The 27352-nt window shown below is 40.3% G+C and overlaps 1 protein-coding gene across 15 annotated transcripts in view; it reads left to right on the top strand.

Annotated features, from left to right (window-relative positions):
* ablim1a (actin binding LIM protein 1a) overlaps positions 1-27352 on the top strand; it is a 79940-nt gene that overhangs the window by 10400 nt on the left and 42188 nt on the right. For 5 of the 15 annotated variants that reach the window (XM_037538577.1, XM_037538576.1, XM_017695448.2 and 2 more), the window contains exons 1-2: positions 10789-11017; positions 20538-20672. In XM_037538577.1, the coding sequence (XP_037394474.1) occupies positions 10996-11017; positions 20538-20672 (157 nt within the window). In that variant the 5' untranslated portion in view covers positions 10789-10995. Of the gene's footprint in view, positions 1-4815; positions 5491-10788; positions 11018-20537; positions 20673-27352 lie in introns of those variants that run through there. The other 10 variants (XM_037538573.1, XM_037538570.1, XM_017695450.2 and 7 more) reach the window with 5 other exon arrangements.

Here is a 27352-nt window from a genome sequence, read left to right as displayed (position 1 = left end):
ACAGTAAGACTGAACAAAACTTCCATGGCAAAAAAAAGGGATTCACTCTAAGGGGAAAAGTTGCAAAAAAGTAAAATTGCTTTCAGTCACAGCGAATTTCAGTATTGAGATTGATCTAGGCGAATTAGTGGACCTTGGAAGATCCTGACGAACTGAATGAAAACAAGGGGGAAGGCTAGTTTTTGAAATTACAAATCAGAGAAACTGCTCCTCAGTCAACATAATGTCACTTGTTGCTCATGCATAACTGCCTGATTATTGCTCCAAGTCTGGAGTGACCGCAGCTATAGTTATGTGAACACAGTTAAGGCCACCGCACACCCAAAACGCCACATTGCGTCAGGCTGCACCCAAAAATTAGAATCAGCCATTTTTAATGAAGCTGCATGAACCAGCGGTGACGTTCCACCGCAAGATGTGCCAAAGCTCGGCAACTCTGAGCACCGTTTGATTTTTCACAGGTTTTTCCAACGTGGATAACCAATCAAAAAAGAGGCCAAATAAAAGTAAACCAGAGAGTGAATGCAGGACTGCACAGGAGTACATGTTTGCTCACATTTACGCTTTAAAGCATATTCAGCTCATGGGCATATAAACTAATAATAATAATAATAATAATGCTAATAATAATAAGTTACATTTATATAGCGCCTTTCACAAACCCAAGGTCGCTTCACATAGCATGTTCACATAGGATGATTAGGAAGACTTAAGCCTAGAGGACGTTTTCTCCTCGTCTTTCTCCTCTAAAAAGAAGTACAGTAAGTGCTATTTTTTGTCTTTCTATTAAATGTGATGTGCGATTGGGGACTGATTGTCCCACCCGTAACACCACCAATGAAGATCTGCTCTGCTCCTCATCCCTTCTCCAGACCTCAACATCATTGAAAGTACTTGGATTGTAAAAAGCAGAAAATGCAACCAACGTCTAGGACTGAACTGTGGAAAAGTATCCCAGCGGATTTCTTTGAAAAAACGCAAAGGGAGTCTCCCAAAAAGAACAGAAGCTGTAACAAAAGTGTGGTTGTTGAGGCTTTTGTGTCATTTTCCGCTGATTTACGTTTTCTATATTTTGGCCTGATGCTAAAAAATGAAACGAAGGGTGGTCTGTACTGGTGGTCTAGTACTGTAGGAGTGACTTTCATAACAGCACAGCAGCGTACCTGCTCTCAATAGTCAGTTTCAAATAGCTGTATTTTTGCTGGCATTAGCCTCGGGCTCCCACTGCTGTGCCATACCACACCCATTATGAGTGTAAATCGGTGGGATTAAGGACCTCTGCATGGATTATACTTTTGAGCTGGCCTGAATTTACTAGGTATTGCAGACAGTGCCTCTCATATACTGGAGGTGCTAAGGGTTATTTTTAAAATAAATAAATAAATAATTATCTCTGTCGGAGAAAGACAGAGTGCTTCATGGCTGAGGCCGAAGAACAGCTCTATTATTCATAAAGCTCCACACCAGCGGAGAAACATTAACTCTGACAAATCAATCCTTCTCTCTCTCTCTCTCTCTCTCTCTCACACCCTTCTAAATCCTTTTGAAAGTCAGCATGTTAATCATTTTGGGCAAATGTTTGATATCTTGAAGATTAAAACTCAACATAGTTCATATCTTCCTAATCCTGCTTAAACACCCGGTCCTACTCCGTGCACGCAAGTGTGCAACATTGCAGTCAGTTCGCCTGTCCCCAGGGCTATGGCCTGCTGAGCGGTGCAGTCTTATGCTCTGTGTTATCACACGCTGTGATACTTCTGCTGCGTAGAGTAAGGCTTCTGATAAAACAGTTCATATAATGAATCACATTTGACCACTTTTTTAATTGTGTAGTTTATCATAACTCTGCAGCTGCTGTGGTACGTCAGCAGGAGCATTAAAATGATTAGCTGCCTTCAATCGGTTTGATGATCGAAATGCACACAAAAGTATGGATGGATTGTAGATGGAGACAATCAGAGCCTCTCAGAAAATAAGAGCTATTAGTGCTTGGATGAGGTCCATGCAGCCATTCTGCCAACACTGGAGACATGGCATACCTGTCCTCCGCAAGGGTCGCTGGTCTCACTCACTCACTGACCGAGTGACTGACTGATACCCTTTGTTGAAACGTGCCTCACAAAACAACCAAAGCTGGAATCAATGAAAGGTGCAGCATGTTTGCACTTAGGCTGTGTCGGATGGACATCCCCACTTTGCAGCATAGGTAGTGTTATTTATCACAATCATCATCATCATCATCACCGTCATCGTCACTTTTATTTATACAGCGCCCTTACAATCAAAGAACATCAACACATTAAACAAAAGGACAACACGGGTAAACATTCAAGTATAAACCAAACAACTGTAACACAGTGAAAACAAGTACGTCTTTAACAGAGATTTGAATGAAGACAGAGAGGTTGCATCCCGAATAGACTGTGGGAGAGTATTCCATGATTTGGAAGCTGCTACATTAAATGATCATCCACCCATAGAAGTCCATTTAAACCTTGGAACATGAATAAGGCCTAGATATTGTGATCTCAAAGTACGGGATGGGACATAAAGATGAAGAAGCTCTGCCAGGTATTGAGGAGCCAGACCATGCAAAGCTCTACATGTTATAAAAATATATACTTAGCCAATATTTGAGTGTTCGAGGTGAAGATAAAGTCATCAAGTGCTTGTATATGTGTGCATACGCCAAGTGTTGATCTTTACTTGTAGCAGGATTATTTTGTAGAGAGTTTGCTAATGTAAAGTGAGCTAGCTTTAAAGCTCTAATGCTAGTGATATTAGGATTAGGCTAGTGGTGAGAACGAGTGACTTTCGCTTTTATTTTTATACTCGAGAGAGAGAGAATGGAGAATTTGCTGGACTTTCCACATGATTCTGTGTATCTTTAGACATTTGTATGACCATGTGTGCGTGTCTGTGCTAATTTAGACCTAGCGACAGAGCTAACTAATCATTCTTCATGTTTTTATTCATGACATGGGAGTAGAGAGTATGCCATAATCAAATTCTCAAACAAGTCCATGGAGAGCACAGATTTAATTACGTGGCACAAGATGCCAACTGCACATCTTAACATAGTGGAGAAAGTGGAAAACATCAACTTGTTTCAATCTGGATCACCACTGCCATCACAGTAAGTGCATGACACTTTGGTATTAAATACACCAATCAGACGTGTTGAAGATGCATATCTTCAGTACTAGATCGGGCCTGTACGTTTAAAAAGCCAATATTTAAGTTAAATCAGACACCGATTAAAATTCGTTAAAAGATCACAAACGCTGGTCATTGCAGTGTTGATGGAGATGAGCAGAGCCTTTCAGTGTTGGAAGACTTCCAAACAGCCTCTGTCCAAACATCAGCAGGTCTTCTAATAGACATCACAAAAGCATCTGATGAACATGGCAGGAAATTACAGTAACATGGGTCATTCTGGCCTAAAAGTGAGAGTTGTAATGTTTTCTAACTACAATACCCAGCATGCATTACACAAATACATCATACAACCTATGGGTATCCTTGTGGTGTCAACCCATCCTGACTGCTAGGCTACCCTAATAAGCTGGCATTCAGTTAAGTGATACTTTATTAATCCCACAAACGGGTAAATTCCAACTCCGTGTTTAGCCCATCTGTGAAGTGAAACACCACATACATACTAGTGAATAGACACACACAGTAGGGGGCAGTGAGCACACTTGCCCGGAGCGGTGGGCAGCCCTATCCATGGCGCCCGGGGAGCAATTGGGGGTTAGGTGTCTTGCTCAAGGACACCTCTATCGTGTGCTGTCAGCCCTGGGGACTGAACCGGCAACCTTCCGGTCACAGGGCCAGTTCCCTAACCTTCAGCCCATGAATGCTTTTCTCAACTCAGATTGCACAAAGTCAGTGATTCCGTCTTTATTTAGCACAAAATAGCCACTAGAGACAAATTTCTTTACCATTTCAACCTGTGAGAAGAAGCCAAACTTCTAAAAGTTCTAAAATCACAAAAGTGCTGCTATTGGTTCCTGATAGTTTTGTAATGTTTTGTTTTTTTTTGATCTCACAGTGGAAAACATCCATTGGTTTACCAGGTGACCAGTGGCTAATGATTCTAAACATATTTGATGGAAGCTATCTGTCACCCTTCTGCATTCACCAGCTGTTGGGGGAGAAAAAAGTATAATCCAATGCAGATCGTCACATCTGGATAGGTTCTGTACAGATGTGTACACTCATTACAGAATGTTTGCCCAAAATTATTAGCATTCTGCCTTTCAGCAGGATTTCAAAGGGTGAGAGAGAGAGATTGATTTGTCAGAGTTAATGTTTCTCGTCTGGTGAGGAGCTTTATGAATAGATTTGTTCTAGGCTTGACAAGTCAAAGTATAAACTGAATCAGAGGTGCAAATTGGAAATAGTCTTAATGTCTTGTTTATAATAGGTTATTATAGTCGCTTGTAATAATCACAGTATAGCCTCAAGTGCATTCAGTTCAAGCTATATTTATAGGCAAAGACTGAGAAGTAAAAAAAGCCAAGTAAAGGTATCTGGTAATATTCTTAGAGGCCTGATCCTTATTTGTAGATTACGGGGAGGTTTTTTTTAGTGTCAACACAGCTGCAGTCAAGTGGAGGTGGGGGGGTTGGGTGATGGGGTGGGGGGGGGGGGTCATATGGTGCCACTGTCACCTAATCACACCCTCAGAGATAATCAGTGAAGTGGACGTCAGGCCTAATCCTCTTAGGGGAAGCAAGGAGCTCATGGTGTAGCCTAGGGAGGATCTCACAAAATAAGCTGCCTCTTGCCCTCTGCTCTGCCTGAAGTCTGTGGATCTCACTCTGGGTTTAGACCATCCTACCTACCGCATCCCAGACATTGAGATGTGGTAGACTGGTTCTTATGAAGTTTCTAGCCAAAGTGGAGAGATCCCATGGACGTTTGCAAGACCTGACAACTGAGCATCCAGATTTGGTCAAAGATCAAGATCTTCAAGACGATCAAGTGAAGTTGGTAATCTATGTCCAAGGTTGGCCATTTGCCATAGAAGATTGCAAGGCTAAGTCCCAAGGCTGCTGATGGTTTGCTTGAAACCTGTTGTGAAAATTTGAGATTTTCATCAGTGCAAGTTCATTGCTTCAGTTGGTGACTCTTGGGTCAAAAGTTTCCTAGGAGGACCAACATTGATATCCATTATCCAAGAGCAAGAGCAGTCCCAGAGGCACCAGAGCAGGTGTGGATAAGAACTCAGAGTGAAGCAAGAGTGGACCGCAGTCATGCCCTCTGTGCCCACTCTCAACAGCCTGGGCAAGCTATGCGGCTCTGGACGCAGTCAGCAAGTGGACCGCAGCCGCATCAAGCGCAAGAACTCAGTCAAACGGATGTCCGTTATTGAGGATGGGCGTGTGGCAGAGGTGCTCTACCTCATCCCCAAGCAGTCCATGATGCAGCAGCTGCCCTTCATCAACCCTGATGACTACTACCTAACAGAGAGTCTGGTGCCAGGTATGTGAGGGATGGGTTTAGGTAGGGAGTGCTCAGCAACTTCTTGAGGGCATCTGTTTGAGTTAAGATAACAGGTCTTGTACAACATCAAGCAAATTCATGCTCTGCTTGGGAGACATATCATATCAAACTGGGAGATATATCAACATATTGCTGATCCTGGTTCTATTGACTCACATTGAGTAATGTTCTCTTGTAAAGTTCTTGTTTTCGAGATACGAGGTTTTCTTCTGACAGTAGCAATATCTCTCCCTGGGAGATAAGTTATGCCAGACGGAATTGGAGGTATTAATTTAGAAAATACAAAGCAATGTTAAAGACCGCTCACTGTAGTGCTCCAGTCACATGTTAGTGTTGAAAATACCATCGTTCAGTGCCCCATGGCGGTCTAACGGCGGCATTAGCGGTGAGTGATATGACAAAATATTATATTACAACCCTTCAAGACATTTCCACGATACACAATATGCATCATGATATTTAGCTTTTCTGAGGTTTAATAAGTTGGATCAGACAAGATAGAACCTGTAGTACCACGTATAAAATACTATAATAATGACAATCTGCGTTGCACTAAATACAATGTACCTGGCCTGATTATACTCACTTTGTAATGGAACATGCAGTTAGTGTGTTCTTGAAGTAGTTACGGTATCTGTGGTATGCTCAAAAAAGCCATTTGTAACATAATTTATTATACTAACGATAACATATTCTCATATTGCCCACTCTAGGCGGGATGAAGAAATAGAAGCGTTTCCATACTGACAGTGTTACCAGCGAAAATCGATGACATCGAAGGAAAGTTTTAGCAATATCAGTTCCCTATTTAAGGTGAAAAGGCAAGAGGACACTCTATTCTCACTTATTTATAATTTATTTATTTGTTCATGTTGCATACCACTGGGTGATCCTAGACTTCCCCAGTGAAAGATTTGATGTTCATTCTTCTCCCAACATCAACATCGTTTATTTCATCACTGTGTTTGATGGCCCAAGTTAAACTCTTGGCTATATTTGAACAACAGTTTTTACTCTCTGACTAGTGAATCGTCTTTTATCATGCTTCTGATCTACTGTTAATAACTTTTAAACTATTTTTTCCATGCATGGATACTGCTTGGTTTGCCCATGGAGTCCATGTGGGTTCAAGGAGATTATGAAAGTGAATTTATCATGTGCCGAACCGAGATTACTCAATGTTAATAGGATGGAAGTGATTAATTATACTGTTTGAGAGGTGCTGCTCTATAAAGGGAACATCATAGCAGCTCACTGTGTACATGCAGGCGTGAGAGAGAGAGAGAGCGCAGAAGTTATGCAATCTCATAATCAGCAAGCAGAAGCCAAAGCAGAATTACAACTCAGGAATGAAAAATTAATGGAGGTCCAGAAATCCTAACTTATATAATTGCAAGCTTCTGGCTGCTAATCACGGGAGGACTAAGCAGCAGAGTACCAGAGTGTTTCAGCAGGGGATTACACTGGAGCAGTAGGTAAATATGACATTTTAGATTTGATTTGTCCAGCGACTGTTCCAGCCATGGTTCCAATCTCCAGATTTATTTGAGTGACTGTGGTCTTCGCTGGTTTGGAAGTTAGTATTGCCATGCTGAAAGATGTGCATGTGGACATGCAATTATAGGTTGGGGCGGGTGGCTGGTTGGGGTGGGGTGGCTGGTTGGGGTGAGGTGGCTGGTTGGGGTGGGGTGGCTGGTTGGGGTGGGGTGGCTGGGGGTGGGGGGCGTGGGTAGCATATTTGCTTTCTTTGCGAGTTGAAGTAAATGGTTCGTTTGTCAAAATGGCCAGTGAGTACATTTTTCAATGTCAGGAAAAGGCTTGCTTTGAGTTTTTAAGAAATCTGCAGGGATGTTTTTCCACACCTGCAAAGTTAAGTCTTAGAAGTTGGTGGTATTTTCTGCTTCGCGCATTTCAGCTAATCCTACATTCACTGATGTTGAGGTCTGGACTTTGTGGTGGTAAACTTTGGTCTGTTCTTCTGACACTGCTACTTTGTTTGATGTTGTAGGAGCTTCTCAGCAGTGTGTTTGAGTTTGTTTTCTTGCTGTAGAATGAATTTCTTCCAAGTATGTTTTATCTTTTAATAAGCTAATGCATGATGTACTAAATATATTTGCTTAACAGCATTTATAAAGCCTTTAATCAGTTCCGTTGTTGCATTAATTTGAATCAAAAAGCAAAGCCTTACTGAACCAAAAACTCAGACAAGTTTAGGTTTATTGGTCATTTTGGATAGCATATATTTGTATTGCATCCATATATTTGCACCATAGATGTTACGATAACTGGATCCCATCACCACTACTGTAAAGACTTTGAATGGCATCTCAACAATTGAATTTTGCAGATATTTGGCAGAATTGGTGCAATTCCCTTTTAATGCGTGACCAGAAATTTGCCCCATAGTGCTTCAAGACTTGTCATCATGACTTAGCAGGTGATTTGTGCCACATTGTCCAGCCATTTTTCTTTTGGCCTGAGAATTTTGAGACCTCAGTCGCAGGTGCTTTGTTTCTCTTGCAGGACAGTCACTGCTTTAGCTCTGCAGAAGCTAGATTGTGTGGAGGGGGCCACAGTCACTAATGAGGTCATTTAGAGGCTTTAATCTCTGCAAAAACAGCAAAGGTGAAAGAGTCATTTTGCCTTTTTCTAATGGAATCGTTTTGGAGTCCTTGTTCCAAAGTAATCTCATGTTATGTAAACAGTGGTGAATAATAATACAACACTTACTGTCGTATATGAAAGTTTGAGCACCCCCGATGAAATGTTGTTTTGTTTATTTTTTTTTTAAGTAAAAGTAAGTGAACACATCCTCTACAGAGAACACACTTCAATCTGACTCTTTTTATTCAAATTTTAATGCACAATTTATAACATAGCATTTTGCATGCAACTACATTTAGTGCTGCTACACAGTCACTTCTTTTTTAGCCACTTTTAGGCCCAATCCCATTTCTTATTTTTCCCCCTACCCCTTGTTTTCGAGTGTAATCCTCTCCCTTGAAACTGAGTTACAAGGGGTAGTGGTTGAAATCTTCCCCCTATAAAATGGGACGACCTTTCAAGAACCAGAAACTTCATCAGTTGTCATCAGCGACTTTTACGTAAACAGACGAGACGAGGTTTTCCGGCCATTTCCAATATGCCGCCTCCGGCTGTGGTGATCTCACTTGTGTGTCACGTGACAGGACAGGTGAATCATATTTAAAATAGCCTGGAAAAAATAATCAGGACATGTTTTCCTGCTTTGTCTCCTCTACTATAGCAATAATGGTTTATCACACTGACATTTGCCGCTTATCTGAAGGAGACTGAAAAGCACAGGCGCTCGCGATTCATTCACAACTTCAGTTTTACACATCAATCAATCAAACAAGTCACTGAATAAAAAAGAGCACAAACAAGAAACTGCATCACTTCATTAACAGCTACTGGCGCTGCTCTGCAGGCGACCCTGCCAGTCTGCAGTGACAGCAGAGGAGGGGAAAGTTCAGCTCCTCGCTGCTTAAATACATTTAGGGCATCATCCGCCTTCAAAGAGGGGGGAAATTATTTATTATCGCCACCAGGAATTCTCCAGTGATATGAAGCTGAATTTTTTAATCGCCAGCTTCATCGAATCTAATTGAAATTTTGCCAGGTAGCGACCGAGACATCAGCATATTACTAGAGATTTTTATGTGTGTTATGAAGGAACTGACCATAAATTGTTATTACAGTGGTTCTAACAATACAGCGGCTTTTTAACAGAGAGATACTTACATTTATGTGTCTCTTAGCAAAAAAGGCGGTTCCTCAAGGGTTTCTTTACTAAAGAAAATACTCAAAGAACCACTTGCATGATTAAAAGGTTCTTTGCATAGTGACTGATTCTTCAGACTGGTGGAAACCATGCTATAGATATTTCTGTATAGAACCTTTTTGAAAAGGGCAACAGTAGAAGAACACTTTTAGATGCTATATTGTTAGAAGCTTGATATCGTAACAAAAGCAGAACCCTTTCTGGTGCTATATAGAACGCTTTTCAGATAGGTTCTATATAGAACCATCTACAGCACATTTTCAATCAGTCTGAAGATGCAAAGATCCATGCAAAGAACAATTTAATCACTCAAAGGGTTACTTGAGTGTTATTGTTCTATAAAGAACCATTTTCTTTACTAAAGAACCCTTGAAGAAGAAGTACCGTTTTTTTCTTTGTTTTTTTTTTGTTTTTTTTTTAAGTGCGCAGTCTTGAAAAAGAGTTTTTTGACTCATAACCTTTTTGGTACTATATAGAACAATTTGAAAAGGGTTCTTTAAAGAACCCTATGTAACTGGGTATTTATTAGAGAAGAACCATTTGGCCTTGCAAAGAAGCATTTATGCATTCAAATGATTCTTTGAGTGTTCATAGTTCAATATAGAACCATTGCCTTTACTAAAGAACCCATGAAGAACCATTTTTAAGAGTATTAAATATTGCAAATCCTTGACTTTTGCTGGTTATATCTTGTTTTGTGTGTATTTTTGGTCACTGTGATTAATAATGCACAGCTGCCATGTGTTGGTAAGCAAAATGAATGTATAGGTAGACTATATGTCCAAAAGTATCCAGACACCCCTTATAATGAGTTAATTCAGTTGCTTTTAGGTGCACACATTGCTGGCACAGGCATTGATTTGCGCACACAGCATAGAAAAGCATTGACCAATAGAATAGGATAGTCCGAATTTCCAAAGGCAGATGTCGGCTAAAGGGGCATAAAGCCTCCCACCATTGGGCTGAATTCTCTGGAATAATGGAGCTCCATCCAACACCTTTGGGATGAGTTGAAGTGATCCAGAACTAATCATCCAGGATCAGTACCTGACCTCATGGCTGAATGCAATCAAATCCTCACAGCAATTTTTCAACCTTTAGTGTAAAGCCCTCCCAGGAGAGTAGTAGCTATAACTGCTGCAATGAGGAGGGAATCTCTCTATTAATACCCCCGATTTCAGGAGAAACGTTGGATGAGCAGCTGTCTACAAACCTTTTGGACATATTGTGTACCACATATGTCTAATATAAGGGTCCCTTTTTGGCAAGTGCCATGTGGGTGCGCATGCAGGTGCACTTTAAGAGAAGCCCACTTGACTAACATATTCTGCTGTTGTCACATGGCAGCCCCTGCAACCTCCATACTGCAGCGAGAGATGGGTGAGCCCACAGCGGGACGAGAGAGAGAGAGAGAGAGAGAGAGAAAAGAAGGGGGAGGGGACGGGGGGGAGGGAAGGGAAGGGGAGAGGAGGAGAAGAGAGAGAGAGAGAGAGAAATAAGGGAAGCACTGGGAGTAGACACGCGCCAAACCGCCTCATCGCTTTCTTTCTTTCTTTTTGTTGTCGTTCGTGCAGCTTTGAGCTGCCGTCTCTTGTTCTTTCTGGAGCTTTCCGTACAGCATCTCCAGCAGCAGCAGCAGCAGCAGCAGGGCAGATAAACAGCCAGGCTTCATCTCACTGCTGATGGTCATGGTCAAGAAGAAAGGTGATGTGCTTGCATGTGCGAGAGAGCGAGAGAGGTGGAGAGAGAGTCTGTGGGTTTGATGAAGTCGCTATATCAGAAAAAAAGAAATGTTTCGCTTTATTGGACAAATGTAATGACTTCTGACAATAGCAGAACCCATTCACATGCTATATACAACCATTTCTAGAACAGTTCTTTAAAGAAACGTAGATAACAGGTTCTCCATCGTGGAAAAGAACTGTTCCACCATATAAAGAAACCATTTATCTATTCAAATAATAGATTCTGTATGTAACCATTGCTTTTGCTAAAGAAGCCCTTTTTAAGGGTGCTTCCCCTTTAGGCTACATTGCATAAACATGCACCCTTAGTGGTTCTTTGAGGGTTCTTTAGTGAAGTTCTGTATGACACCAAAAAGTGATAGAATGTTTTTGTTTTGGCTCTATGTCGTACCCTTCTTTCTGTGTGTCATAGCAAATACTGTAATACAAAATTGAAAAAAGCAACCCTTTCATATTTTTGAGTGAATAATAGTTGCCTTTCAGTCCATCAGGCTGTTGTGAACATCTGTTTGCGTTGTTCGTCCATCTTTCTTGGTCTTATTTACTTTTGAAATCGGACACAGGCTTCTGGACACGTGTTTGAAAGCCCTTTTGAGGCGGCAACACATTTCTGCAGAACTTACAGCCGCGTGCAGAAGTCTGCAGTCTCATACAGCATAAACACGCACTGCAGTGGTGTTCACGATGTGGCTCTATAATCGTGGGTCATTGTGGGAAACACTGGGTGCCCGCGGTTTCTGCTTTAGGAATAAGACATTGGTTATATAAGGCAATGAGTCATATTTAACTGCATGTGATCTGTTTGAGTGGCTGGCTGTCGAACATTGATCAACAATTAGATTGACTGATTCACTGATTGACTGACTGACTGGTTGGTTGAAGCCTAAGTCTGTAGACGCTGTCTCTATGTTGCGGTATTGCAGTTTTAAATGGGACATACACTCGCACGGGGTAGACCCACGGGCAGCTCGCAGCTGTAACCATGGTAACCCACATTAAGAGGTATGGGCCATTGTTGGCTGTCCTGTGGCGGCCTCTTTCACTTAATGCATCTTACTTATGAAGAATTTGTCTCGGCAGTAGAGGCAAACATAGTGGCCAGCAAATAAAGCAAAAAGACAAGCAAGTAAGCAAAAAGTAAGACCACCCTTAATTTAGTCAATTTCCAGTCAGAATGGTTCTAAAATTATTCATTTGTCAGCATCAGGAAAAGCGCAGAAAGTGTAGCTTTAATAGAAAATCACACAGAAGCTGTAACAAATAAATATGATTTTCTTCAGTATATGGTGGGTCCACACTATATCTTATAGCATACATTCATTTCGGATGACCTGCTTTCAGTTTTTTCAAAGAAATCTACAGGGATGTCCACAGTTCAGTCTTTGACGTTGGTTGGCTCTTATGTTTCTACAGTACATATACAGTAATGTGTAAAAGTCACTTTTAGACACCTGCTGCTCCAATGATTCTTCCACAATCTGTGGTATTAGTTGGGTGTTGGCACCATTTTATTGCAGTAACATCCTCTACTCTTAAGTAAATGTTGGAACATTGCTGTGAGGCTTTGATTGCATTCAGCCACAAGAGCATTAGTGAGGTCAGGTACTGATGTTGGATGAAAAGTTCTGGATCACTAATGCCACTTTGACATATCTCAAAGGTACTGGATGGAGCTCCATCACTCAATAGAATGCAGTGTCGCTGCTCCATAGCAAAAAGGTGGGGGGCTTTATATCCCTCTAGCCAATGCTGGACATGTCCCATTCTATAGATCGGTGCTTTTCTGTGGATGTTATACAAGCTGTGAGTGCACGATTGAGCACCTGTGTGAGTGGCTGCACCTTGAAGTAGCTGAATCAGCTCATTAGAAGGACAATATATAAACTTCTCACATATGTGCAGATTTAACCATTTCTGTAACCAGAGGGTTTTGAAGGTCTAGTGACTGTGAGTGACAGGTACTGTGTTGATCTGACCTTTGTTTGAAGACTGGAACCAGGAGACGTTGAGTTTGTTCATTAAAACTGCCTCTATTCGTGAAAGTGAGCTCTCTGAGGATGACTCAGTAGGGTGCTGTAGCTGCAGTCTGGAAACAGGAGCACGACAAGAGCAAGTTAGGCTTGGATCTGAGCTTCTTTGTTGCATATTTTTAATAGACTGCATTGCACGTTCAGGCACCATTAGGTTAATAAGGTGAAAGTGTGGTCATCATCATTGTCATAGCCAAGGGTGGGGGGCTATAATAAACCACAAAAACACATTCAAATGAAATAACGTTTAACAATGCGTTACCTCTTTTCTCACCAGTACAAATACCTGTAAACCTTTGCACTGGCATCAGCACAAGTGCATTACATGCCTGAGAAATCCCATTTGGAAAACTGCAGGGAGTGGAAGGCTTGTCTGAGCTTACACTGATGTCCTGTCAGTCAATTTACTAGACTGACTTCCTGTCAGTCATTTTATAAGACTGACTTCCATCTAGTGACTTTATAAGACCCGCTTTTACACCACATTAATCCCCATCTTAATTTATATAAAAAGACATCCCAGAATCTGGTTCACGACCTGCCCTGGCCTTTTCTAGTACTGTGGGGGAAAAGCAAAAACACTTCACAAGAAATGTAAGTCAACATGAGTCAACACTGGAAGTGCTTTTTAAAAATGAAACTACTGCAAAGCAGATAAAGTTGGATGCAGAATTGGCAACGCTGCTCCTGGACACGTACAGAAATGTAACAAATGTAACTTTGAATGCTTGACGGTAAGTAACAAATCAATTAGATAGATCTTTATCACACTGAGAGATGGGAATGATATATTTATGACTTGGATAAACCACCTTCATAGAGATTTATGTAATACTAGTCAACTGCATCAAACTCGACGGGGGTCAAACTGGCTTTTTAAACTTTTTCAAATCTACTATTGCACCTTAACTGCCGCCGTAGAGGCGATATTTGCCTCATTTCAGCTCATTACATAGAAAAAACAGGACATTCTTGACTATTCGAGCTACAAATCGAATGCCAACTGTTTATAACCTTGAAAATTTGCAATCACCTGGACAAAAGGGGCATGGGATTTTGTTACCTGCCCTGGCCAAACGCTAGTATAACTAGATGAAAAGTCTCTCTGAATAAGTGAAATGTACTGGTATGTTAATGTAATTTAACAAATGGAATAAATCAGTACTTTGCCGAAGGGAGAGCAGTATTGTAGCCCTCTTTTGATGCGTATGTCTTGTAGCTAGGATCCTGACAACAAGCATAGCTAACTTGAGATAAATAAGCCTATCGCCATGGTAATGACTGTTGTTGATGTCTTGTGAAAGTTTTGGTTTAGCTATGAAAAAGGACTGCACTCCCTATGCTGTACTGAGTTGTAGGCTGTGTTGAATGCTTCAGTCTCCTCTCAAACGGCGTTGACATAATTCCACACACTGATCATCTATATATAAATAACAAAGTATTGCAGTTCCCTTAATAAACAGCCTCCCTCAAGTCATGAGAGGTATTTGTTATCCTGGCAAACTCTAAATCAGCTTAACAATGAACACCATCTAATATATGGACATGTATTCTCTTGTTGAGTGGGAATGGGTGGAGAATCCAAAGAGTCAGAAAAGGTTCCAGTGTTGTTTAATTCACCTATTAAACTGCTTACGGTTCACACGTCGGTCACCTTTAACATACACAGCGCGAAGCCACTGCTGTATAAATAATATTGGGTCCCAAAGAACTTCAATAACTTGAACGAATGAATTGCTTATTAAATAACCTAACTAATATTGTGAAGTATCTTAACACTGAATTAGGTTTGGCTTGTAATGAAGCGTTAATGGCCGGCAGGTGGAACAGTAGTTCTTTGCTGTTGAACCCAGGTAGCACAGACGAAAACTGAGACAGTCAGGGTTATTCCATTTTATCAATACCAAAACAATCATAACACTGCTGAACCTTTACCCAGTGATTTGGGAGGGACTGTTTTGGTAACAATTTTAGCCCATTTTGAGCAGAACTCAACAACACTAACTAGTATATGACCAGCAAGCACAGCTTATTTGTACACAGTTTCTGTGTAGACTACAGAGCCCCCCTAGTGACATCCTGTATAAATAAAAAATAATGCATGACAACAACTTTGTAAGCTGTTATCTCCTTCCCACGCCTTACTAAGTCGTGGCCATGCATTATTTTTATTTATACAGGGTGTCATCAGCGGGGCTCCATGGTACACACATAAAATCATAGTATTTTACAGTAAAACACAAAAAAGTTTGCTTAATTGCAGAAAATATGTGATTCGCTGGTGATGGTTCTTAATGTTCCACACTGATTTTCAGACTTTGGGACACATTTATTTTAAAACAATGGGATCTATGTGGCAATGGGGTCACCATGTGGCCATGAGGGATGGGGATCTCAAATGCAGGGACATAGCTATAATGTCTTAATGACCCAGTGCAGTCCAAATGCTTTTTCTACTCCAGAGCAGAAAGTAACTTATCAAACTGAACCACATTAGCTTGTTATAAACATATTAAACATTTTTCATTTAACCGCTTTAATGGCCAGGGCCCACCACCAGCAGGCCCAAAGTTTTATTACACACTTCTATAACGGAAGGATAGTTTGCATTGAAATGCCTGCAGTTACTGAATAATAAGCCTATATGTAATACGCCTGGGATCTTAAAGGTTTAATCACTAAGGTGAAACATAAATTGGCTTTTCTTATTGTTATTGAATATTTCAATGTTTAGTAACATGTGCAGTATGTTACAGCCCTACCAAATTTGTGTTGTGCGTTCGTGCCAACCAGCCCCAGTATGGGGCACAGTTTATTAATACAGATCAGCAACTCCTCAGTGCTGCTTCACTGAGAATGTGAATATTTCTATTGATTATTTTTAGTCAAGTTTAGTCGAGTAATCATGGCGGCTCTTTACTGTGTCAGACGAAGGTGTTCTAGTGATACAGGAGCAGCTCTGTGGGTGGTAGATGTACTAATGGGGGATTAATCAGTCTGGTCATTCCTCTAAATCTTGAAATCTTGTTGGTACTCCCAACTTAACCACACAAGTGTGTGTGTGTGTGTGTGTGTGTGTGTGTGTGTGTGTGTGTGTGTGTTTCATTAGCAAAGCATGCCAGCAGACATCAATTAAATAAGGCCTAAGCGTAAGTCAATTTGCAGTCTGCCTTTTTCTTTCCACTCTCTGTTTCTGTGTTCTGCTATCCTTCCCTGCCTCCATCTGTCTTTCAGACAACACGCCTGAACGCTGTTTAGGCTTCAGCTGATATTTACAGAGCTTTATGCTCCATAGCTGGTGATGGCTTTGTTCCTACATCTGTGTTCAGTCTATTACAGATAAAGCTGACATATAAGGGGTATTCCTGATAATCTGATATTATTTATTACACACTGTTAGGGCTCTTATGTCTTGGAAGTATTTGCAGGTTGATGGATGGATGGATGGATGGATGGATGGATGGATGGATGGATAGATGGATAGATGGATGTTACTAAACCTCATCAATATTGCAAGAAACATTTTTACTCTCATTGTCCATTTTATCAGCTCCACTTACTGTATAGCTGCACTTTGTAGTTCTACAGTTACAGACTGTAGTCCATCAGCTTCTCTGATACTTTGTTACCCCCTTTACCCTGTTCTTCAGTCGTCAGTTCTCAGCACTGCAGTAACACTGATGTTTTGGTGGTGGTGGAGGTGTGTTAGTGTGTGTTGTGCTGGTCTGAGTGGATCAGACACAGCAGTGCTGCTGGAGTTTTTAAACATTTTCATATTCATGAAAAAACTTGAATCTAGCATTTTTCTGCAAATTTTAGTGCACAGTTTCTGTGTAAACAAGTTTCTTGTAAACAAGAAACTTAACATGAGCCACTTCTTTTGCACGGGCCACATTTTGTGTTTTTCTAAACATAATTGTGTATTACGATGTGCATAAGTATGTTCTCTGAAGACGATATGTCAACTTTTCATTTTGACCAGCTTCTGCACGCGCTCAGCTTCACACTGCAAATATTAGAACCCTTTAATAGAAGTAAATGTAGTATAAGGAATCCAAAACATTTACCAAAAGTATTTGTAACAAAACCTCATATACATTTTTCAAAAGGGTTTAGAGTGAATTTGCTTCAATTAAAGGTTAGATTCTTTATAGCCTTCAGTGTGAGATTGAGAATTAACCATAAGACATTTTTCATGACCTTTTTATCCATCATTCCTGAGGGTGCCATTAATTATGGAGCTGACTGTATATTGTATTTTTATATTTCAAATTGTAGCCACAGTATATGGTTGGGCATTTAATAGCCAGCTGCCTCTCTCTGGCAAAGGGAGATAGGGTCCTGATCTCTCTTTACCCTCCATGAGGAGCCTTTGTTCAAGCTGAGATGAAATGGAACGGGGGGTGTGGCTTAGACAGGGGAACTGAATCTGATAAATATTCATGAAGCAAGGCTTCAGAAGCCCCTGTTATGTCTGTCTGGTGAATAGTATCGCAATCCCCAGAGAACACACGCCACACATGTGCAACAGCGCATGTTTGCCCCACCGTTTGTTGTGCACCACTCTGTGTTGTGTTGTCATATTGAGTTAAGGTGTGTTTATCACTGCACCTGGTTGTGTATTGTAGTGTGTGTGTGTATGTGTACACAAAAACTGTCAATAGTTAATCCTCTTATCAGTATTAAAACCCATTGTTATTTGCACAGGCCATGCATGCCTAACCCTGAAATCTGTCCCTGGGGGATCATAGCTAGTCCTCATCAGTTTCCCTCACATAATCAGCATCTTTTGTTGCTTTTGTTACATGATAGAGCAAAGGGCTAGAAGACCTAAACCCCCCTTAGTGCTACATCATAGGTTCTTTGTTGTGCAAGTTAGGGTTATCAGGATACCACAGTTCTGACTTTCTTACCAACACCAGGCTTATTATCGCAATGCTCGATGAGCAATACTACAAAAATAAAATCATGATATTGTAGGGCAGGCGAGCTCAATCATGGTCCTGGAGATCTACCACCCTGGAAAGGTCAGATCTTTCCAGCACACCTGACTCTAATATTCAGAAGCTCTTGAAGACCTTGATTACCTGGATCAGGTGTGTTAGATTAAGGTTGGAACTAAACTCTGCAGGGTGGTAGATCTCCAGGACCAGGATTGGGCACCTCTGCTGTGAGGCCTTTTTATGATATGCGTTTGGTTATCATGTTAGCCTTTTTAAAATAAAGCACCAAAAAAATGCATGTGAATTCAGTGATTTATTTTTGCAAAAATAATGTATTTGAGAGCACCAGATGAAAAAGGTCAAACATTTGGTAAATAAAGGTAAATTAAACTAGAAGGGAAAGTTTAAGTTGACATGAAAATGCTTAAAAATCCCAGGTGGTTGCTATGGTGTTACTATGTTATCCCAGGTGGTTGCTAAGGTGTTACTGTGTTGTCCCAGATGGTTGCTAAGATGTTGCTAGGCCATTTCTATGGGATACCAGGTGGTTGGTAAGGTGTAGCTAGGCTGTTGCTATGGTATCCTAGGTGGTTGCTTAGATGTTGCTAGGCCATTGCTATGGGATACCAGGTGGTTGGTAAGGTGTAGCTAGGCTGTTGCTATGCTATCCTAAGTGGTTGCTAAGATGTTGCTAGGCCATTGCCATGGTATGCCAAGTGGTTGCTAGGGTGTTGCTAGGCCATTGCTATGGTACCCCAGGTAGTTGCAGATTAATGTATGCATATATGTGGCCATGAATAAACCAGTACTAAGCACCTAATATGTACTGATTTGTTGTGTCTCTCTTCAATAATTGGCCTAGATTTTTTTATAATATATGCAGCTGTTTAGAGTTCTAGAAATGTTCTAGATATACTTGGAAAATTGCTCTGTGACATCCTTTGTCTCTTTTGTCAATGGTCAATATCAGTTTTTAATTGTTTATTGACGCATTAAAGACAACTAAATAAAAAAGAGAATAATCCTGAAACAGTTGTTTCAGTTTAATTACCATATCTGATTTTCAAATTCTCCTTTTCATCAAAACGACATTCTATAAATAAACCAAATAACTCCATAATTTAAACAAGCCCGCATTCAACGTAGCCTATGATTCATTGTAATGTGAATTGTTTCTATTGTAAGTTCACATAGGTGAATAAAAACCTGTTACCTGTATGTTTTACATGCTAAAGGATGCCAGTCTGAGTGAAATTAGTTTTACATTTCTTTCACCTACAGGTAGAATGCAATGTCCACATAGTGTTAGCATATTTAGATAAAGAATTGAATGTAAATTAGAGTAAATGTTCTGCAAGTTTTAGCTCTGAAAAAGCATCGGATTTTCAATACATCCTGCTGCAGTTGTAGGCCTGCTTAGTCTGCCAGTGTCATGTCTTCTTGCACTCCCTCCACTTTAAATGGCAAGGCCATTCTCATTCATTTTTTATGCTTGTTCTGTGTCGAGGCCGTCATCCTTTGAAAGGGTCTCGGCAAAAGAGAAAAGGAGTAGAAAAAGGAGTAGCAAATAGCGACGAAACCAGCAGCAGTGCAGTTTCAGATTTTAACAACTTCTTGCAACTATAAACTTTCTAAGCTTTCTAACATATCATATGATGTCCAAAGAAAAAATGTCCATAGCTTTTGGTGTAAGGTAAAGAGATTTATTCCAAGTGATTGTGGAGCAAGTCTATTTATCTGTTCATCGTGAAATGTTCACACAATGTAGAGGACAGCTGTTGTGTTTCAGTGATTCAGGAAAAAAATGCTTATGTTTACTTGTTTTGACAGGAGTGACATAACAGAGCAACAGAACAGATAGAGAATTTTACATGTCAAAGTGGCTCAAGTATTTGCATGTACATATTCAACTTCCTGACTAGGGCTGGATATTGAAAAAATTAACGAGTGCCAATATGAATACCTTGCCTTACATACCAATTTCTGAAGGCTATGCTTTCAAGGCCTTCTTTTAAATTACAAAAAGGAAATGAGTTTGGCTTAAAGCAGAAATGGGTGTGAGGGGCTGGAAGTGGATATATTTACTAAATGCAGTGGATTACACACCAGTCAAAAAGCAAAATGAAAATTAGACAGCCAATAAGCCATCTAGATTTTGTAACAAGCATGCCTATTGGCTCGTGGATGGTACGGAATGGCCCTTTTTGTTTGCAATAGCTCGACATATTAACTGGAAAGCTGTTTAGATTTTGTCATTTTTCTTTGCTTAAAACTGCAAACCAGAAGGAACAACTAACAGAAGTGACCCTGAAAAATGGTAGTTCGGATTTGGACATTGTAGAGTCTCCTCATTGTGAGCATGTCTCACATGGAAAAGGTAGTATATTCAGGCCAAACTAAATCATAATTTAAGCTAAATGCTTACTCAAATCTTAAACCCAGTTCTGTCAGCCTAGTCAAGACACAACAGCAGATCCTAACCCAGCTTTTCTGTGTTTTTTAACAGTGGCACATACGCAGGATGCTCACCACCATTCGGACAAGCCTCTGATCCAGTGCTATAAGTGTGGAGAAGCATGCAAGGGCGAGGTGTTACGAGTGCAGAACAAGCACTTCCACATCAAGTGTTTCACATGCAAAGGTATGTACATTCAAACACAGCACGAGTGCATGTGGCACCTGGCTCACGTTTTTTTGCAGCATAGACTGGCCAAAAATCTAAATAATAAATTGGCCAACTGCATATTTGGATCAAAAATCTGTCAGTTGACCAGTTTCAATCAGGAATACCTAATACACTGTTGTAGACACCCATCTTGATTATTGAGGTCAGGTGTTTCAGCCACACCCACTGCTAATAGGTATATAAAATCAAGCACATAGCCATGCAGTCTCCATAGACAAATATGGGTCATACTGAAGAGCTCAGTGACTTCAAACGTGGCTCTGTCATAGGGCCTTTGCCTCAAGTCAGTTCATGAAACTTCCACCCTGCTAAATCTGCCCAGATCACCTATAAGTGCTATTATTGTGAAATGGGAGCATCTAGGTGCAACAACAGCTCAGCCAAAAAGTGATAGACCATGCAAACTCACAGTGCAGGGCCACTGAGTGTTGAAGTAAGTACCGTGTAAAAATCACATATGCTTTACTGCATCCCTTAGTACATGGTTCCACACTGCCATTGGAAGCAACAGCAGCACAAGAGGTGTGCATGGGGAGCTTTATGAAATCAAATGGGTTTCTATAGCCGTGCAGCTGCACACGAGCACATTGCAATCGGTATGCACAATGCCAAGGGTCAGCTGGAGTGGTGTAAAACACACCGACTCTGGACTCTGCAGCAGTGGAAACGTTCTCTAGAGTGATGAATCATGCTTCACTGGCTGGCGGTCTCATGCATAAATCTGATTTTGGTGGATGCCAGAAGGACACTTCCTCCTGGAGTGTATAATGACTGCAGTAAAGTTTGGCTGAGGAGGTATAATTATCTGGGGCTATTTTTCAGGGTTTGGGCTTGGCCACTTAGTTCCAGTAAAGGGTAATGTTAATTCTACAGCATAAAAGACATTTTAGACCATTATATGCTTCCAACTTTGTGGCTTCAATTCATAGAAGCCCTTATCCTGACCCGGTATGACTGTGCCCCAGTGCAGAACATGAGCTCCACAAAGACATAGTTTGACGAGTTTGGTTTTGAAGTCCAGTGTCCAGCACAGAGCCCTGACCTCAACCTTTCTAAACAGCTTTAAGGTAAACCGGAACATTGAATGTGAGCCAGATCTTCACATCCAACATAAATGACTGGCCTCACAAATGCATTTTTGACAGAATGGGCACAAAATAGCACAAACACACTCCACTCTACTTTTGTGTGGAAAGCCTCCTCATAAGAGTGGTCCTATTTCTTTAATAGCCATGAAGGGTGGGGGTGGGGGAGCAACTTTATGTTAATGAAAATGTTTTTGGAATAGTGTCAGGTGTCCACATACATTTGCCCACATAGTGTATAATACTATGTGAATATTACAGTATACCAGTATAGACAATATATGGCCCATCCATAATAGAAACTTAACTCCTTCTCAATATCAAGCTCCGCAGTTTTAGATTGATGTGACTGTGTTCTTCAAAAAGGTTTCACATTCATCCATGGAGCTATGTTTTCTTCTGTTGAGGACATTAAGGGTAATAGCTTATCTGCCGAGACAGTTTTAGGTTGTACCGCTCAGGATCAGGATCCCAAATAGGTCAAGCACTGTACACCCCTGTGTTCCTTCTGAGATTAAGCGCATTATGACCTTGTAGATTCACTTAGGTTAGATGAGGCTACTGCATGTTGTGATTCCAGATAGAATTTTTATAGGAGATGAAGATCATATTCTTGATGTCCCGGAATAGAGCATAAGATAAATTAATTTATTAGCTCACTGTTTCCCCCAGAATATGAGAATCCTGTTTCAAAACACTCATTGCTATTTACAGTCAGCTGAGATTAAAGCTGTCTTTTGATAAAACTGGACTCATCTGTCAGAATTCTGGATTTAATGCAATCCTAGGTTAAGAAGTGAATCTTGTCATGATAGCATGCCTGAACCCTTATCCAATCAACTTACTGTCCACATTACTTTATTTGCTGAGAGAATATCATAATATAAGATTATATTAGTGTAAATCTGTGGAGATAAATTGTATGATGCAGTTTTCTGAGTCACAAAGTGACTCATTTTTTGCTGGTAAATGCTTAGTTAAATTGTGATGCTGAGCTCTTATTGACGGCATACATGCAGTCTTTTACAAGAAATGCAAAATGAAGACAAATTGCTTATTCGCTGTTATTCATCAGCAAATCACATAGTTTGTAAAAAGTTTTAAGTGAAAAGAAGTAAACGCAACCTCTACAACATTTCTTTTCTAAAAACAACATGCAAATGTGAATGCATTGTTGATAAGGCTAAAACATAGAAAATACTACACTTGCAGTCGTGGCATGTGCAGACAATTGAATTCCCTTCCAGTTGTAAAATCTCAGAACTTCATGATCTCTTTAGGCCTAAATTGACTCGTTAGGACTGGTTACACAGGTCAAGAATTTTTATTAGGAATTGTCATCAGCTGATAATTCCTAGGTGTAATAAATGACTCTGACTTTCTGACTCTTCAAACCTTGTGTTAGCTAATTTCCCACTGTCTGAAATGCCTTTAGGAAATGGCAGTTAAGGGAACTCCAAGGAAAATCAAGGCAAGATCTAGAAGGCAAAGACAACTCTCAGATGGAGCTGCTCATATGTATGCCATGAAAGGCAAAGCAAAACCCCCATATGAAAGCAAAGGACCTGCAGGAAGGTTTACTTGACACAGAAGTGGGGCTCCCCCATACTACTGTACAACGTTGCTTACACAAAGATTTTCTGCATGGAAGGGTCATCAGAAGGAACTCTTACCTGAGACTTCAAAGACAAAGTCAACATATGAAGTGAGCAAAACAACATCTAGTTAAGTCAGATGCTTTTTGAAAACAAGTGCCATGGACCGACGAAGTAAAAATTGATTCACAAGAGGCATATTTGCAGAAAAAGAAGCTGCATTTGGTGAAAAGAACAAAAATCCATTCCTCAAAATCCAACATAAACTACTTCAAGAGATGCAAGCTGAAGTTTTTGGATTGGCCCTCATGGTCCCCTGACTTTATTGAAAATCTGTGAGTAGACCTTAAACATGCTGTGGATGCAAGGCAGCCCAAGAATATTGCAGAACCAGAAGCGTTCTATAAGGAAAAGTGGGTGACATTCCTAAAAGAAAATGTAAATAATGCTAGCAGGCTGCAAAAAGTGTTAGCAAGCTATGATATCTGCTGAATGGGGCTGTCACTAAGTACTGACTTGAGAGGATGTCTGAACATTTGAACATGACACAATTACTATTTTATCTTAAGCTATCAAACATAATGTAGCTTAACATTAACATTTTAGCAATCCGAGGTATTTGTGTTTACTTCTTTTTGATTTTACAGTATAAGTCATTTGGCCAGGGGTGACCAAACAGCTATATGTAAACATCTTGCTGGGCTTCCTCATATTGAACTTCAATTTCACACAAAACTGTGCATTTTGGTGCAGCGATTGAGCTCCAAAATATAAACAAAACAGTTATTGAGTTTATGTGAATGTTACACATAGCCTACATGCCTTGGTCTAGAGTGCCCCCAAAAATCTAACATGTGAAACCAAACTTAATGTATTCCTTTGTGTCTGAGGCTTTCAGAGATGAAAGCCAGTTTGTCTGGTGGGGGTGCGTACATGAGAAATTCTGCCAAAACTATTAGATATTCATATATGCACCAGATCCTAAAATGATTTTGAAATAAGTTAGAAGAGCCTGACTTGATCATTTTATAAAAGCAATCTGAATCTCTTTGGATTGCTATGATGGGTTTAGAACCTCTTTCTAATTCAGTTTACAGTCTGTTGGTATTGATAACCGTCTATCCTGTGTAATGTATGGCTCAGGACTGTTTTTTTGGTGACTATATTATAAATATAGTGCTTATTAATTTTCAGGTATACTCAAAAATATTGATACAGTTGAAAAACAATGTTACAGTATCACAGTAGTAATAGCATAAATTATTAAAAATCCATATAAGCATCAGATCCTGGTAAAATGATTTCATATTAAATTTATAAACTTAGAGCCTTGCTTGATAATTTTCTAATAGCAATGTGAAAGATGATCAATCATGAATGTCTATATAGATAATATGTACAATATTCAGTATATAATTCCCATAAAATAGTCCAGAGGGAAAAGGCCATAGGCTCTGTAGGATAAACCTGGTGATCCATCCCGTCGGACTGTATTGGCTTTTTCTCCCTGGACGCTGTCCTGTAAAGAGTAATCTGCTGTCTTGAACTTTTAAAACTCTTTAAGGCTGCAGAATATTGATTTTCCATGCCGACGCACATCTTCCCATGCTGTGGTTTTCCGCTACCTGAGAGCAATTTATAGATACAGAGTCACAAAGTCTACCGAATGAGTTACACACATTGTGAAGTTCATTGTTGCATTGTGAGAAAAACTTTGGTAAACACTGCCAAGGCCTGTATGTGAACCCAAATTTCAATTCCAGACTTTAAAATTAGATTAAGTGACCCTTATTAGTCCCATAGGGGGGAAATTTCACCTCCGCATTTAACCCATCTGTGAAGTGAAACACCGCATACACACTAGGGGGCAGTGAGCACACTTGAGCAGTTGGGGCTTAGGTGTCTTGCTCAAGGATACCTCAGTCATGTACTGTTGGCTCTGGGGATCGAACCGGTGACCTTCCGGTCACAGGGCTGGTTCCCTAACCTTCAGCCCACATAAATGGGGTAACTCTGAGCCGGGTTTGAACCACCACTGTACAGATCGGCAGTCTGGCGTTACCACTGCGCCACTGGACATAACTACATAACTTCCACATCAGTTTCATAGTAGTAACGGAATAATTGACGGTGGCTACTAAATGGTATATAGTGTCATATACACAACCATACAAAGCAAAAGTTTGGGCTCCCCTGGTTTGCATGATTTTTGAAGTATGCATAAGTTAAAACCTCCTCTACAAGAAATGCACTTAAGTACAACAATTTTCTGTCAATGTTAGATAACAACTTGTATCTATTTTCTGAATTTGAATAAAATGTAACATATCGTCACTGTCAAAATTAAAACGAGGATCTCCAAAATAGTAATTTTACAAGAAAAGGCCAAAACATTCTTACGTTTCAATGTAAGTTAATGTAAAGAGCTTTTATTTCAAGTGATTTTAGAACATTTGTATTGGTCCATTCATCACGAAATTTTCACACAATGAAAAGATCAGCTGGTGTATTGAAATGATGGAGAAAAATAAAAATCAACAAAAAAGGAGAGGCGTGGTTTTCTGTGGACAACAGCGATATGTGCCTTAACTTAAAATATATGTTTGGTTTTGTTCAATATCTTGAAATTCAACAAATAAACACGTTAAAATGTTCAGAAGTGTGTTCTCTGTAGAGGATGTGTTAACTTATTTTCATACAATTGTGTATTTATACAACCATATGAAAAAGCTTGGCTGCCTCTGGTCAGATATGGTTTTGTTGATTTTCTAAGTGAAGAAAATAAAAGAGAGAGCACACTTTACACTAAAATATGACCCGAGCAAAAGTTTTGTATTTTATGATTTTTTCCCCCCAACATGTTACACAACATGTTAGTAAATAAAGAGAAATTGTGCACTAAAATTTGCATAAATATTGTATATTTGGCCCTGTGTAGGTATATATGTGTCTTGAGCCCTGCTTGAGAGCTCAGAAACTCATAGGGGATACTGAATCATATGTTCTCAGAATTCCAGGCATGACTGACTCTGCTGATCAAGAAGCCAGCTTTTGCTGTTTCAGCAGAACAACAACACTGTTCCAGTCATACATACAGCCATTCAAGTCAGCTCAGTCATTTAAGACTCTTATATGGCTTCTTTTTTCATTCTCGACATGCAATTACATTGAATTTGAGCACTATATGAATTGTCAAGTTGAAGGGTGACATACTAATGGGCACTAGCTTGGGGCCACAAAAATGAAAGGATGTTTCATTTTGGGGGAGAGGACGTCAAAGTATGGACAGTAATCGTTGGTGCATATATTAAAATCAATCATTTCTTTCAGCTTCATCACTGTACACCATTGTTAATCTATTGGGTTCAGTACAGAGACCAAATTGAAAGGTATATAGTGTTTCTCAGTGAGCCAAAAACAATTGTGGTTCACATTGTGTGTACACTATGAGCCTAACCATAGATTGGAACTGTTACACTAATAGCCAGTCATTCCAGCTCTGATGGCGAGAGTTACACCAGACACAGACCGGAGTGCTTCCAGATTAACAGCAACAGGCTGAGCACCTTCTCTGACTTCTGCACTGTCCATCAGTGTCACTCTGTCAAGTCTCTGATTGCAGCCTGAATGACAGGTCGCTAATTTATGGAATGTGACATGCAGAGTCATCAGGCAGAGTGTGCAGCCTCAGAGCCTTCCCTGGTTCTGTATAGGAGAGCTGGTCAGAAACAAGGCCCGGTTTCAAAGGCAGCTCAGTGATATTTGATATCGCAGAAGGCACAGCTCTGATCAAAGAACCTTTCCTCAAGAGCTGAGAGGGCAGTTTTTTGTCTCTTTTATTGAATTCATTGACCAAAGCCATCATCACTGGCCATGAAGTCACCTTGACTCTCCTGTACTCTTGGAACTGTGTCACTTTTTCCAGTAAATCCTGCAGGGGAGAGGCTTCAGGTCC

Source organism: Pygocentrus nattereri, chromosome 5, assembly GCF_015220715.1.
Source record: "Pygocentrus nattereri isolate fPygNat1 chromosome 5, fPygNat1.pri, whole genome shotgun sequence".
NCBI lineage: Eukaryota > Metazoa > Chordata > Actinopteri > Characiformes > Serrasalmidae > Pygocentrus > Pygocentrus nattereri.
The sequence above is the reverse complement of the archived record's forward strand: the minus strand, read 5'-3'. Positions and strand labels throughout refer to the sequence as shown.